General features: G+C 54.5%; 1 protein-coding gene across 1 annotated transcript in view; it reads right to left on the minus strand.

Annotated features, from left to right (window-relative positions):
• Positions 1-13,515, minus strand: part of LOC140385962 (uncharacterized) — a 66,726-nt gene that overhangs the window by 37,433 nt on the left and 15,778 nt on the right. The window contains exon 4 of the mRNA XM_072468605.1: positions 13,038-13,156. Within this exon, the coding sequence (XP_072324706.1) occupies positions 13,038-13,156 (119 nt within the window). The remainder of the gene's footprint in view (positions 1-13,037; positions 13,157-13,515) is intronic.

Consider the following 13,515-nt stretch of genomic DNA (forward strand, 5'->3'; position numbering starts at 1 on the left):
AACTCCTCAATCCCACCCCGAGGTCAGCTCCTCAATCCCACCCCGAGGTCAGATCCTCAATCCCACCCTCAGGTAAACTCCCCAATCCCACCCCGACGTAAACTCCTCAATCCCACCCTCAGGTAAACTCCTCAATCCCACCCCGAGGTCAGCTCCTCAATCCTACCCCGAGGTAACCTCCTCAATGCCACCCTCAGGTAAACTCCTCAATCCCACCCCGACGTAAACTCCTCAATCCCACCCTCAGGTAAACTCCTCAATCCCACCCTCAGGTAAACTCCTCAATCCCACCATGAGGTAAACTTCTCGAACCCACCCTCAGGTAAACTCCTCAATCCCTCCCTCAGGTAAACTCCTCAATCCAACCCAGAGGTAAACTCCTAAATCCCACCCTCAGGTAAACTCCTCAATCCCACCCCGAGGTAAGCTCCTCAATGCCACCCTCAGGTATACTCCTCAATCCCACCCTGACGAAAACTCCTCAATCCCACCCTCAGGTAAACTCCTCAATCACACCCTGACGTAAACTCCTCAATCCCACCCTCAGGTAAACTCCTCAATCCCACCCTCAGGTAAACTCCTCAATCCCATGCTCAGGTAAACTCCTCAATCCCACCCTCAGGTAGACTTCTCAAACCCACCCTCATGTAAACTCCTCAATCCCACCCCGAGGTCAGCTCCTCAATCCCTCCCTCAGGTAAATTCCTCAATCCCACCCTCAGGTAAATTCCTCAATCCCACCCTCAGGTAAACTCCCCAATCCCACCCCGAGGTAAACTCCCCAATCCCACCCGGAGGTAAACTCCTCAATCCCATCCTCAGGTAACTCCTCAATCCTACCCTCAGGCAAACTCCTCAATGTCACCTTCAGGTAAACTCCCCAATCCCACCCAAAGGTCAACTCCTCAATCCAACCCTCAGGTAAACTCCTCAATCCCACCCCGAGGTAAACTCCTCAATCCCACCCCGAGGTCAGCTCCTCAATCCCACCCCGAGGTAAACTCCTCAATCCCTCCCTCAGGTAAATTCCTCAATCCCACCCCGACGTAAACTCCTCAATCCCACCCCGAGGTAAACCCCTCAATCCCACCCTCAGGTAAACTCCCCAATCCCACCCCGAGGTAAACCCCTCAATCCCACCCTCAGGTAAACTCCTCAATCCCACCCTCAGGTAAACTCCTCAATCCCACCCTCAGGTAAACTCCTCAATCCCTCCCTCAGGTAAACTCCTCAATCCCACCCTCAGGAACACTCCTCAATCCCACCCTCAGGTAAACTCCTCAATCCCACTCCGAGCTCTGCTCCTCAATCCGAACCTAAGGTAAACTCCCCAATCCCACCCCAAGGTAAACTCCCCAATCCCACCCCAAGGTAAACTCCCCAATCCCACCCCAAGGTAAACTCCTCAATCCCACCCTCAGGTAAACTCCTCAATCCCACCCTCAGGTAAACTCCTCAATCCCACCCTCAGGTAAACTCCTCAATCCCACCCTCAGGTAAACGCCTCAATCCCACCCTCAGGTAAACTCCTCAATCCCACCCTCAGGTAAACTCCTCAATCCCACCCTCAGGTAAACTCCTCAATCCCACCCTCAGGTAAACTCCTCAATCCCACCCTCAGGTAAACTCCTCAATCCCACCCTCAGGTAAACTCCTCAATCCCACCCTCAGGTAAACTCCTCAATCCCACCCCGAGGTCAGCTCCTCAATCCCACCCTAAGGTAAACTCCTCAATCCACCCTCAGGTAAACTCCTCAATCCCACCCCGAGGTCAGCTCCTCAATCCCACCCTGAGGTCAGCTCCTCAATCCCACCCACAGGTAAGATCCTCAATCCCACCCTCAGGTAAACTCCTCAATCCCACCCCGAGGTTAGCTCCTCAATCCCACCCCGAGGTAAACTCCTCAATCCCACCCCGAGGTAAACTCCTCAATCCCACCCTGAGGTCAGCTCCTCAATCCCACCCTCAGGTAAACTCCTCAATCCCACCCCGAGGTAAACTCCTCAATCCCACCCTCAGGTAAACTCCTCAATCCCACCCCGAGGTTATCTCCCCAATCCCACCCTCAGGTAAACTCCCCAATCCCACCCGGAGATAAACTCTTCAATCCCACCCGAGGTAAACTCCTCAATCCCACCCCCAGGTAAACTCCTCAATCCCACCCTGAGGTCAGCTCCTCAATCCCACCCTCAGGTAAACTCCTCAATCCCACCCTCAGGTAAACTCCTCAATCCCACCCTCAGGTAAACTCCTCAATCCCACCCTCAGGTAAACTCCTCAATCCCACCCTCAGGTAAACTCCTCAATCCCACCCCGAGGTAAACTCTTCAATCCCACCCCGAGGTAAACTCCTCAATCCCACCCTGAGGTCAGCTCCTCAATCCCACCCTCAGGTAAACTCCTCAATCCCACCCCGAGGTAAACTCCTCAATCCCACCCTCAGGTAAACTCCTCAATCCCACCCCGAGGTTATCTCCCCAATCCCACCCTCAGGTAAACTCCCCAATCCCACCCGGAGATAAACTCCTCAATCCCACCCGAGGTAAACTCCTCAATCCCACCCCCAGGTAAACTCCTCAATCCCACCCTGAGGTCAGCTCCTCTATCCCACCCTCAGGTAAACTCCTCAATCCCACCCTCAGGTAAACTCCTCAATCCCACCCTCAGGTAAACTCCTCAATCCCACCCTCAGGTAAACTCCTCAATCCCACCCTCAGGTAAACTCCTCAATCCCACCCTCAGGTAAACTCCTCAATCCCACCCCCAGGTAAACTCCTCAATCCCACCCTCAGGTAAACTCCTCAATCCCACCCTCAGGTAAACTCCTCAATCCCACCCTCAGGTAAACTCCTCAATCCCACCCTCAGGTAAACTCCTCAATCCCACCCTCAGGTAAACTCCTCAATCCCACCCAGAGGTAAACTCCTCAATACCACCCCGACGCAAACTCCTCATTACCACCCCGAGGTCGGCTCCTCAATCCCACGCTCAGATAAACTCCTCAATCCCACCCCGAGGTAAACTCCTCAATCCCACCCTCAGGTAAACTCCACAATCCCACCCCGAGGTAAACTCCTCAAACCCACCCCGAGGTCAGTTTCTCAATCCCACCCCGAGGTAAACTCCTCAATCCCACCCCGAGGTCAGCTCCTCAGTCCGTCCCTCAGGGAAATTCCTCAATCCCACCCTCAGGTAAACTCCTCAATCCCACGCCAAGGTCAGCTCCTCAATCACACCCCGAGGTAAACTCCCCAATCCCACCCCAAGGTAAACTCCTCAATCCCACCCTCAGGTAAACTCCTCAATCCCACCCTCAGGTAAACTCCTCAATCCCACCCTCAGGTAAACTCCTCAATCCCACCCCGAGGTAAACTCCTCAATCCCTCCCTCAGGTAAACTCCTCAATCCCTCCCAAAGGTAAACTCCTCAATCCCTCCCTCAGGTAAATTCCTCAATCCCACTCTCAGGTAAATTCCTCAATCCCTCCCCCAGGTAAACTCCCCAATCCCACCCAGAGGTCAGTTTCTCAATCCCACCCTGAGGTCAGCTCCTCAATCCGACCCTTAGGTCAATTTCCCAATCCGACCCTCAGGTAAACTCCCCAATCCCACCACGGCGTAAAACTCCTCAACCCCACCCTCAGGTAAACTCCTCAATCCCATCCCGAGGTCAGCTCCTCAATCCCACCCCGAGGTCAGATCCTCAATCCCACCCTCAGGTAAACTCCCCAATCCCACCCCGACGTAAACTCCTCAATCCCACCCTCAGGTAAACTCCTCAATCCCACCCCGAGGTCAGCTCCTCAATCCCACCCCGAGGTAAACTCCTCAATGCCACCCTCAGGTAAACTCCTCAATGCCACCCTCAGGTAAACTCCTCAATCCCACCCCGACGTAAACTCCTCAATCACACCCTCAGGTAAACTCCTCAATCCCACACTCAGGTAAACTCCTCAATCCCACCATCAGGTAAACTTCTCGAACCCACCCTCAGGTAAACTCCTCAATCCCTCCCTCAGGTAAACTCCTCAATCCAACCCAGAGGTAAACTCCTCAATCCCACCCTCAGGTAAACTCCTCAATCCCACCCCGAGGTCAGCTCCTCAATCCCACCCCGAGGTCAGCTCCTCAATCCCACCCCGAGGTAAACTCCTCAATGCCACCCTCAGGTAAACTCCTCAATCCCACCCCGACGTAAACTCCTCAATCCCACCCTCAGGTAAACTCCCCAATCCCTCCCTCCCTCCCTCAGGTAAACTCCTCAATCCCACCCTCAGGTAAACTCCTCAATCCCACCCTCAGGTAATCTCCTCAATCCCATGCTCAGGTAAACTCCTCAATCCCACCCTCAGGTAGACTTCTCAAACCCACCCTCATGTAAACTCCTCAATCCCACCCCGAGGTCAACTCTTCAATCCCACCCTCAGGTAAACTCCTCAATCCCACGCCAAGGTCAGCTCCTCAATCCCTTCCTCAGGTAAACCCCTCAATCCCACCCTCAGGTAAACTCCTCAATCCCACCCTCAGGCAAACTCCTCAATCCCACCCTCAGGTAAACTCCTCAATCCCACCCCGAGGTAAACCCCTCAATCCCACCCTCAGGTAAACTCCTCAATCCCACCCCGAGGTCAACTCTTCAATCCCACCCTCAGGTAAACTCCTCAATCCCACCCCGAGGTAAACTCCTCAATCCCACCCCGAGGTCAGCTCCTCAATCCCTCCCTCAGGTAAATTCCTCAATCCCACCCTCAGGTAAATTCCTCAATCCCACCCTCAGGTAAACTCCCCAATCCCACCCCGAGGTAAACTCCCCAATCCCACCCGGAGGTAAACTCCTCAATCCCACGCCAAAGTCAGCTCCTCAATCCCACCCCGAGGTAAACTCCTCAATCCCATCCTCGGGTAACTCGTCAATCCTACCCTCACGCAAACTCGTCAATGTCACCTTCAGGTAAACTCCCCAATCGCACCCAAAGGTCAACTCCTCAATCCAACCCTCAGGTAAACTCCTCAATCCCACCCCGAGGGAAACTCCTCAATCCCACCCCGAGGTCAGCTCCTCAATCCCACCCCGACGTAAACTCCTCCATCCCACCCCGAGGTAAACCCCTCAATCCCACCCTCAGGTAAACTCCTCAATCCCACCCTCCGGTAAACTCCCCAATCCCACCCCGAGGTAAACCCCTCAATCCCACCCTCAGGTAAACTCCTCAATCCCACGCCAAGGTCAGCTCCTCAATCCCACCCTCAGGTAAACCCCTCAATCCCACCCTCAGGTAAACTCCTCAATCCCACCCTCAGGTAAACTCCTCAATCCCACCCTCAGGTAAACTCCTCAATCCCACCCCGAGGTAAACCCCTCAATCCCACCCTCAGGTAAACTCCTCAATCCCACCCCGAGGTAAACTCCCCAATCCCACCCTCAGGTAAACTCCTCAGTCCCACCCTCAGGTAAACTCCTCAATCCCACCCTCAGGTAAACTTCTCGAACCCACCCTCAGGTAAACTCCCCAATCCCACCCTCATGTAAACTCCTCAATCCCTCCCCCAGGTAAACTCCTCAATCCCACCCCGAGGTAAACTCTTCAATCCCACCCTCAGGTAAACTCCTCAATCCCACCCCGAGGTAAACTCCTCAATCCCACCCCGAGGTAAACTCCTCAATCCCACCCCGAGGTCAGCTCCTCAATCCCACCCTCAGGTAAACTCCTCAATCCCAGCCCGAGGTCAGCTCCTCAATCCCACCCTCAGGTAAACTCCCCAATCCCACCCCGAGGTAAACTCCCCAATCCCACCTGGAGGTAAACTCCTCAATCCCACGCCAAGGTCAGCTCCTCAATCACACCCCGAGGTAAACTCCTCAATCCCACGCCAAGGTCAACTCCTCAATCCTACCCTCAGGCAAACTCCCCAATCCCACCCCGAGGTCAGCTCCTCAATCCCTCCCTCAGGTAAATTCCTCAATCCCACCCTCAGGTAAACTCCCCAATCCCCCCCGAGGTAAACTCCTCAATCCCACCCTCAGGTAAACTCCTCAATCCCACCCCGAGGTAAACTCCTCAATCCCAACCCGAGGTAAACTCCTCAATCCCACCCTGAGGTCAGCTCCTCAATCCCACCCTCAGGTAAACTCCTCAATCCCTCCCTCAGGTAAATTCCTCAATCCCTCCCCCAGGTAAACTCCCCAATCCCACCCAGAGGTCAGTTTCTCAATCCCACCCTGAGGTCAGCTCCTCAATCCCTCCCTCAGGTAAACTCCCCAATCCCACCCTCAGGTAAACTCCTCAATCCCACGCTCAGGTAAACTCCTCAATCCCACCCCGAGGTAAACTCCTCAATCCCACCCTCAGATAAACTCCTCAATCCCACCCCGAGGTAAACTCCTCAATCCCACCCCGAGGTAAACTCCTCAATCCCACCCCGAGGTAAACTCCTCAATCCCACCCTCAGGTAAACTCCTCAATCCCACCCCGAGGTAAACTCCTCAATCCCACCCCGGCGTAAACTCCTCAATCCCACCCTCAGGTAAACTCCTCAATCCCACCCCGAGGTAAACTCCTCAATCCCACCCTCAGATAAACTCCTCAATCCCACCCTCAGATAAACTCCTCAATCCCACCCCGAGGTAAACTCCTCAATCCCACCCTCAGGTAAACTCCACAATCCCACCCCGAGGTAAACTCCTCAAACCCACCCCGAGGTCAGTTTCTCAATCCCGCCCCGAGGTAAACTCCTCAATCCCACCCCGAGGTCAGCTCCTCAATCCGTCCCTCAGGTAAATTCCTCAATCCCACCCTCAGGTAAACTCCTCAATCTCACGCCAAGGTCAGCTCCTCAATCACACCCCGAGGTAAACTCCCCAATCCCACCCCAAGGTAAACTCCTCAATCCCACCCTCAGGTAAACTCCTCAATCCCACCCTCAGGTAAACTCCTCAATCCCACCCTCAGGTAAACTCCTCAATCCCACCCCGAGGTAAACTCCTCAATCCCTCCCTCAGGTAAACTCCTCAATCCCTCCCTCAGGTAAACTCCTCAATCCCTCCCTCAGGTAAATTCCTCAATCCCTCCCCCAGGTAAACTCCCCAATCCCACCCAGAGGTCAGTTTCTCAATCCCACCCTGAGGTCAGCTCCTCAATCCGACCCTCAGGTCAATTTCCCAATCCCACCCTCAGGTAAACTCCCCAATCCCACCCCGGCGTAAACTCCTCAACCCCACCCTCAGGTAAACTCCTCAATCCCACCCCGAGGTCAGCTCCTCAATCCCACCCCGAGGTAAACTCCTCAATGCCACCCTCAGGTAAACTCCTCAATCCCACCCCGACGTAAACTCCTCAATCCCACCCTCAGGTAAACTCCTCAATCCCACCCTCAGGTAAACTCCTCAATCCCACCATCAGGTAAACTTCTCGAACCCACCCTCAGGTAAACTCCTCAATCCCTCCCTCAGGTAAACTCCTCAATCCAACCCAGAGGTAAACTCCTAAATCCCACCCTCAGGTAAACTCCTCAATGCCACCCTCAGGTAAACTCCTCAATCCCACCCCGACGTAAACTCCTCAATCCCACCCTCAGGTAAACTCCCCAATCCCTCCCTCAGGTAAACTCCTCAATCCCACCCTCAGGTAAACTCCTCAATCCCACCCTCAGGTAATCTCCTCAATCCCATGCTCAGGTAAACTCCTCAATCCCACCCTCAGGTAGACTTCTCAAACCCACCCTCATGTAAACTCCTCAATCCCACCCCGAGGTCAACTCTTCAATCCCACCCTCAGGTAAACTCCTCAATCCCACCCCGAGGTAAACTCCTCAATCCCACCCCGAGGTCAGCTCCTCAATCCCTCCCTCAGGTAAATTCCTCAATCCCACCCTCAGGTAAATTCCTCAATCCCACCCTCAGGTAAACTCCCCAATCCCACCCCGAGGTAAACTCCCCAATCCCACCCGGAGGTAAACTCCTCAATCCCACGCCAAGGTCAGCTCCTCAATCCCACCCCGAGGTAAACTCCTCAATCCCATCCTCGGGTAACTCTTCAATCCTACCCTCACGCAAACTCCTCAATGTCACCTTCAGGTAAACTCCCCAATCCCACCCAAAGGTCAACTCCTCAATCCAACCCTCAGGTAAACTCCTCAATCCCACCCCGAGGTAAACTCCTCAATCCCACCCCGAGGTCAGCTCCTCAATCCCACCCCGAGGTAAACTCCTCAATCCCTCCCTCAGGTAAATTCCTCAATCCCACCCCGACGTAAACTCCTCAATCCCACCCCGAGGTAAACCCCTCAATCCCACCCTCAGGTAAACTCCCCAATCCCACCCCGAGGTAAACCCCTCAATCCCACCCTCAGGTAAACTCCTCAATCCCACCCTCAGGTAAACTCCCCAATCCCACCCCGAGGTAAACCCCTCAATCCCACCCTGAGGTAAACTCCTCAATCCCACGCCAAGGTCAGCTCCTCAATCCCACCCTCAGGTAAACCCCTCAATCCCACCCTCAGGTAAACTCCTCAATCCCACCCTCAGGTAGACTCCTCAATCCCACCCTCAGGTAAACTCCTCAATCACACCCCGAGGTAAACTCCTCAATCCCACGCCAAGGTCAACTCCTCAATCCTACCCTCAGGCAAACTCCCCAATCCCACCCCGAGGTCAGCTCCTCAATCCCTCCCTCAGGTAAATTCCTCAATCCCACCCTCAGGTAAACTCCCCAATCCCCCCCGAGGTAAACTCCCCAATCCCACCCGGAGGTAAACTCCCCAATCCAACCCCGAGGTAAACTCCTCAATCCCACCCTCAGGTAAACTCCTCAATCCCACCCCGAGGTAAACTCCTCAATCCCACCCCGAGGTAAACTCCTCAATCCCACCCTGAGGTCAGCTCCTCAATCCCACCCTCAGGTAAACTCCTCAATCCCTCCCTCAGGTAAATTCCTCAATCCCTCCCCCAGGTAAACTCCCCAATCCCACCCAGAGGTCAGTTTCTCAATCCCACCCTGAGGTCAGCTCCTCAATCCCACCCTCAGGTAAACTCCCCAATCCCACCCCGGCGTAAACTCCTCAATCCCACCCTCAGGTAAACTCCTCAATCCCAACCCGAGGTAAACTCCTCAACCCCACCCTCAGGTAAACTCCTCATACCCACCCCGAGGTCAGCTCCTCAATCCCACCCAGAGGTCAGATCCTCAATCCCACCCTCAGGTAAACTCCCCAATCCCACCCCGACGTAAACTCCTCAATCCCACCCTCAGGTAAACTCCTCAATCCCACCCCGAGGTAAACTCCTCAATGCCACCCTCAGGTAAACTCCTCAATCCCACCCCGACGTAAACACCTCAATCCCACCCTCAGGTAAACTCCTCAATCCCACCCTCAGGTAAACTCCTCAATCCCACCCCGAGGTAAACTCCTCAATCCCACCCCGAGGTAAACTCCTCAATCCCACCCCCAGGTAAACTCCTCAATCCCACCCTCAGGTAAACTCCTCAATCCCAACCCGAGGTCAGCTCCTCAATCCCACCCTCAGGTAAACTCCTCAATCCCACCCTCAGGTACACTCCTCAATCCCACCCTCAGATAAACTCCTCAATCCCACCCCGAGGTAAACTCCTCAATCCCACCCTCAGGTAAACTCCACAATCCCACCCCGAGGTAAACTCCTCAAACCCACCCCGAGGTCAGTTTCTCAATCCCGCCCCGAGGTAAACTCCTCAATCCCACCCCGAGGTCAGCTCCTCAATCCGTCCCTCAGGTAAATTCCTCAATCCCACCCTCAGGTAAACTCCTCAATCCCACGCCAAGGTCAGCTCCTCAATCACACCCCGAGGTAAACTCCCCAATCCCACCCCAAGGTAAACTCCTCAATCCCACCCTCAGGTAAACTCCTCAATCCCACCCTCAGGTAAACTCCTCAATCCCACCCCGACGTAAACTCCTCAATCCCACCCTCAGGTAAACTCCTCAATCCCACCCTCAGGTAAACTCCTCAATCCCACCATCAGGTAAACTTCTCAAACCCACCCTCAGGTAAACTCCTCTATCCCTCCCTCAGGTAAACTCCTCAATCCAACCCAGAGGTAAACTCCTAAATCCCACCCTCAGGTAAACTCCTCAATCCCACCCTCAGGTAAACTCCTCAATCCCACCCTGACGTAAACTCCTCAATCCCACCCTCAGGTAAACTCCTCAATCCCACCCTGACGTAAACTCCTCAATCCCTCCCTCAGGTAAATTCCTCAATCCCTCCCCCAGGTAAACTCCCCAATCCCACCCAGAGGTCAGTTTCTCAATCCCACCCTGAGGTCAGCTCCTCAATCCGACCCTCAGGTCAATTTCCCAATCCCACCCTCAGGTAAACTCCCCAATCCCACCCCGGCGTAAACTCCTCAACCCCACCCTCAGGTAAACTCCTCAATCCCACCCCGAGGTCAGCTCCTCAATCCCACCCCGAGGTCAGATCCTCAATCCCACCCTCAGGTAAACTCCCCAATCCCACCCCGACGTAAACGCCTCAATCCCACCCTCAGGTAAACTCCTCAATCCCACCCCGAGGTCAGCTCCTCAATCCCACCCCGAGGTAAACTCCTCAATGCCACCCTCAGGTAAACTCCTCAATCCCACCCCGACGTAAACTCCTCAATCCCACCCTCAGGTAAACTCCTCAATCCCACCCTCAGGTAAACTCCTCAATCCCACCATCAGGTAAACTTCTCGAACCCACCCTCAGGTAAACTCCTCAATCCCTCCCTCAGGTAAACTCCTCAATCCAACCCAGAGGTAAACTCCTCAATCCCACCCTCAGGTAAACTCCTCAATCCCACCCTCAGGTAAACTCCTCAATCCCACCCTGACGTAAACTCCTCAATCCCACCCTCAGGTAAACTCCTCAATCCCACCCTGACGTAAACTCCTCAATCCCACCCTCAGGTAAACTCCTCAATCCCACCCTCAGGTAAACTCCTCAATCCCATGCTCAGGTAAACTCCTCAATCCCACCCTCAGGTAGACTTCTCAAACCCACCCTCATGTAAACTCCTCAATCCCTCCTCCAGGTAAACTCCTCAATCCCACCCCGACGTAAACTCCTCAATCCCACCCCGACGTAAACTCCTCAATCCCACCCTCAGGTAAACTCCTCAATCCCACCCCGACGTAAACTCCTCAATCCCACCCTCAGGTAAACTCCTCAATCCCACCCTGACGTAAACTCCTCAATCCCACCCTCAGGTAAACTCCTCAATCCCACCCTCAGGTAAACTCCTCAATCCCACCCTCAGGTTAACTTCTCAAACCCACCCCGAGGTCAGCTCCTCAATCCCAGCCTCAGGTAAATTCCTCAGTACCACCCCGAAGTCAGCTCCTCAACCCCATCCTGAGGTCAGATCCCGAGATAGCAAGGCATCATTTGACGGAGTATGGCATCAAGGAGCCCGAGCTAAACTGGAGTCAATGGGAATCAGGGGGAAAACTCTCCGCTGGTTGTTGTCATACCCGGCACAAAGGGAGATGGTTGCCGTGGTTGGAGGTCAGTCATCTGAGCCCCAGGACATCACTCCAGGAGTTTCTCAGGGTGGTGTCCAAGACCCAACCACCTTCAGCCACTTCATCAATGACCTCCCTTCCATCATAAGGTCAGAAGTGGGGATGTTTGCGGATGACTGCACAATGTTCAGCACCATTCGCGACTCCTCAGATAATGAAGCAGTCCCTGTCCAAATGCAGCGAGATCTGGACAATATCCTGGCTTGGGCTGACAAGTGGCAAGTTACATTCATGCCACACAAGTGCCAGGCAATGGCCATCCCCTACAAGAGAGGATCTAACCATCATCCCTTGACAACAAGGCAGCACGGTAGCACAGTGGATAGCACTGTGGCTTGACAGCGCCAGGGTCCCAGGTTCGATTGCCCGCTGGGTCACTGTGTGTGCGGCGTCTGCACGTTCTCCCCGTGTCTGCGTGGGTTTCCTCCGGGTGCTCCGGTTTCCTCCCACAGTCCAAAGACGTGCAGGTTAGGTGGATTGGCCATGATAAATTGCCCTAGGTTAGGAGGGGTTATTGGGTTACGGGGATAGGGTGGAAGTGAGGACTTAAGTGGGTCGGTGCAGACTCGATGGGCCGAATGGCCTCCTTCTGCATTGTATGTTCTATGTCACATGGAGGAGTACTGATTCATCAGCTGATGGTGGGCGGTATGTGGTAATCAGCAGGCGGTTTCCTGGCCCATGTTTAACCTGAAGCCATGAGACTAAATGGGGTCCAGAGTCGATGTTGAGGACCCCCAGGGCAATTCCCTCCTGACTGTATACCACGTGCCGCCACCTCTGCTGGGTCTGTCCTGCCTGTGAGACAGGACATACCCAGGAATGATGATTGTGGTGTCTGGGACATTGTCTGTGAGGTATGATTCTGTGAGTGTGACTATGCCATACTATTGCTTGACTAGCTTGTGAGACAGCTCTCCCAACTTTGGCACAAGCCCCCAGATGCTGGTGAGGAGGACTTTGCAGGGTCAACAGAGCTGGGTTTGCCGTTGTCCATTATGGTGATTGGGTCGATGCCGGGCGGTTCTCATTCCTTTGAGACCGTTTCGCAGTTTGAGGGATTTGCTGAGACATCTCAGGGGGCATCAAAGAGTGAACCACATTGCTGTGGGTCTGGAGTCACATGTGGCCCAGACCAGGCAAGGACAGCAGATTTCCTTCCCTAAAGGATATGAGTGACCCAGATTGGTTTTTATGAAAATCGACAATGGTTTCATCATCCTCATTTTTTAAAATTCCAATTCCAACGCCTGTCGTGGTGCGATTCAAACCTGGCTCCCCATTTCCGTGGGTCTCAGGAATACTAGTCCAGTGATAATACCACCGCCCCTCAGCAGCAAATTTTCAAGTTGTGCTTGGCACACCCAAGCTTAGGTCACTAATAAAGATAAGCAAAGCAGTGGTCCCAATGCTGCCCCTGTGGGAAAGCCCAGCACGCACCCTGCTGCAGCGTGACATGGAGGAGAAGCAGATGCATCAGCTGCAACATTCTTATTTACCTTCAATTTCTTTCTTCTTTCAGCTTTGATTTGCTGAGCAACCTGTCCCCTCTGCTGCTCCTCAAACTCCTTCAGGTCAAGGTTTCTCCTGGAAAGGGGCAACACTGGGCAAGTTGCAGCTAAACCAAAGGAACAAAATCAAAATGATCCAGCACCGTCAGAGAGAGGAGAGGACAGAAAGAGAATCCACATGGATAGCAACACGAGAGCGGACGGCCTTCTGGAAGGTTTAGGCAGAGTCAACAGGGAGAGACTGGTCACTCCAGCTGAAGGGCTGATAGCCGCACAACACAGGACAATAGCGGCGCGGGGGGCGAGGGGTGGCGCGGGGGGCGAGGGGTGGCGCGGGGGGCGAGGGGCGGCGCGGGGGGCGAGGGGCGGCGCGGGGGGCGAGGGGCGGCGCGGGGGGCGAGGGGCGGCGCGGGGGGCGAGGGGCGGCGCGGGGGGCGAGGGGCGGCGCGGGGGGCGAGGGGCGGCG

This window comes from Scyliorhinus torazame, chromosome 11 (genome assembly GCF_047496885.1).
Source record: "Scyliorhinus torazame isolate Kashiwa2021f chromosome 11, sScyTor2.1, whole genome shotgun sequence".
Classification (NCBI taxonomy): domain Eukaryota; kingdom Metazoa; phylum Chordata; class Chondrichthyes; order Carcharhiniformes; family Scyliorhinidae; genus Scyliorhinus; species Scyliorhinus torazame.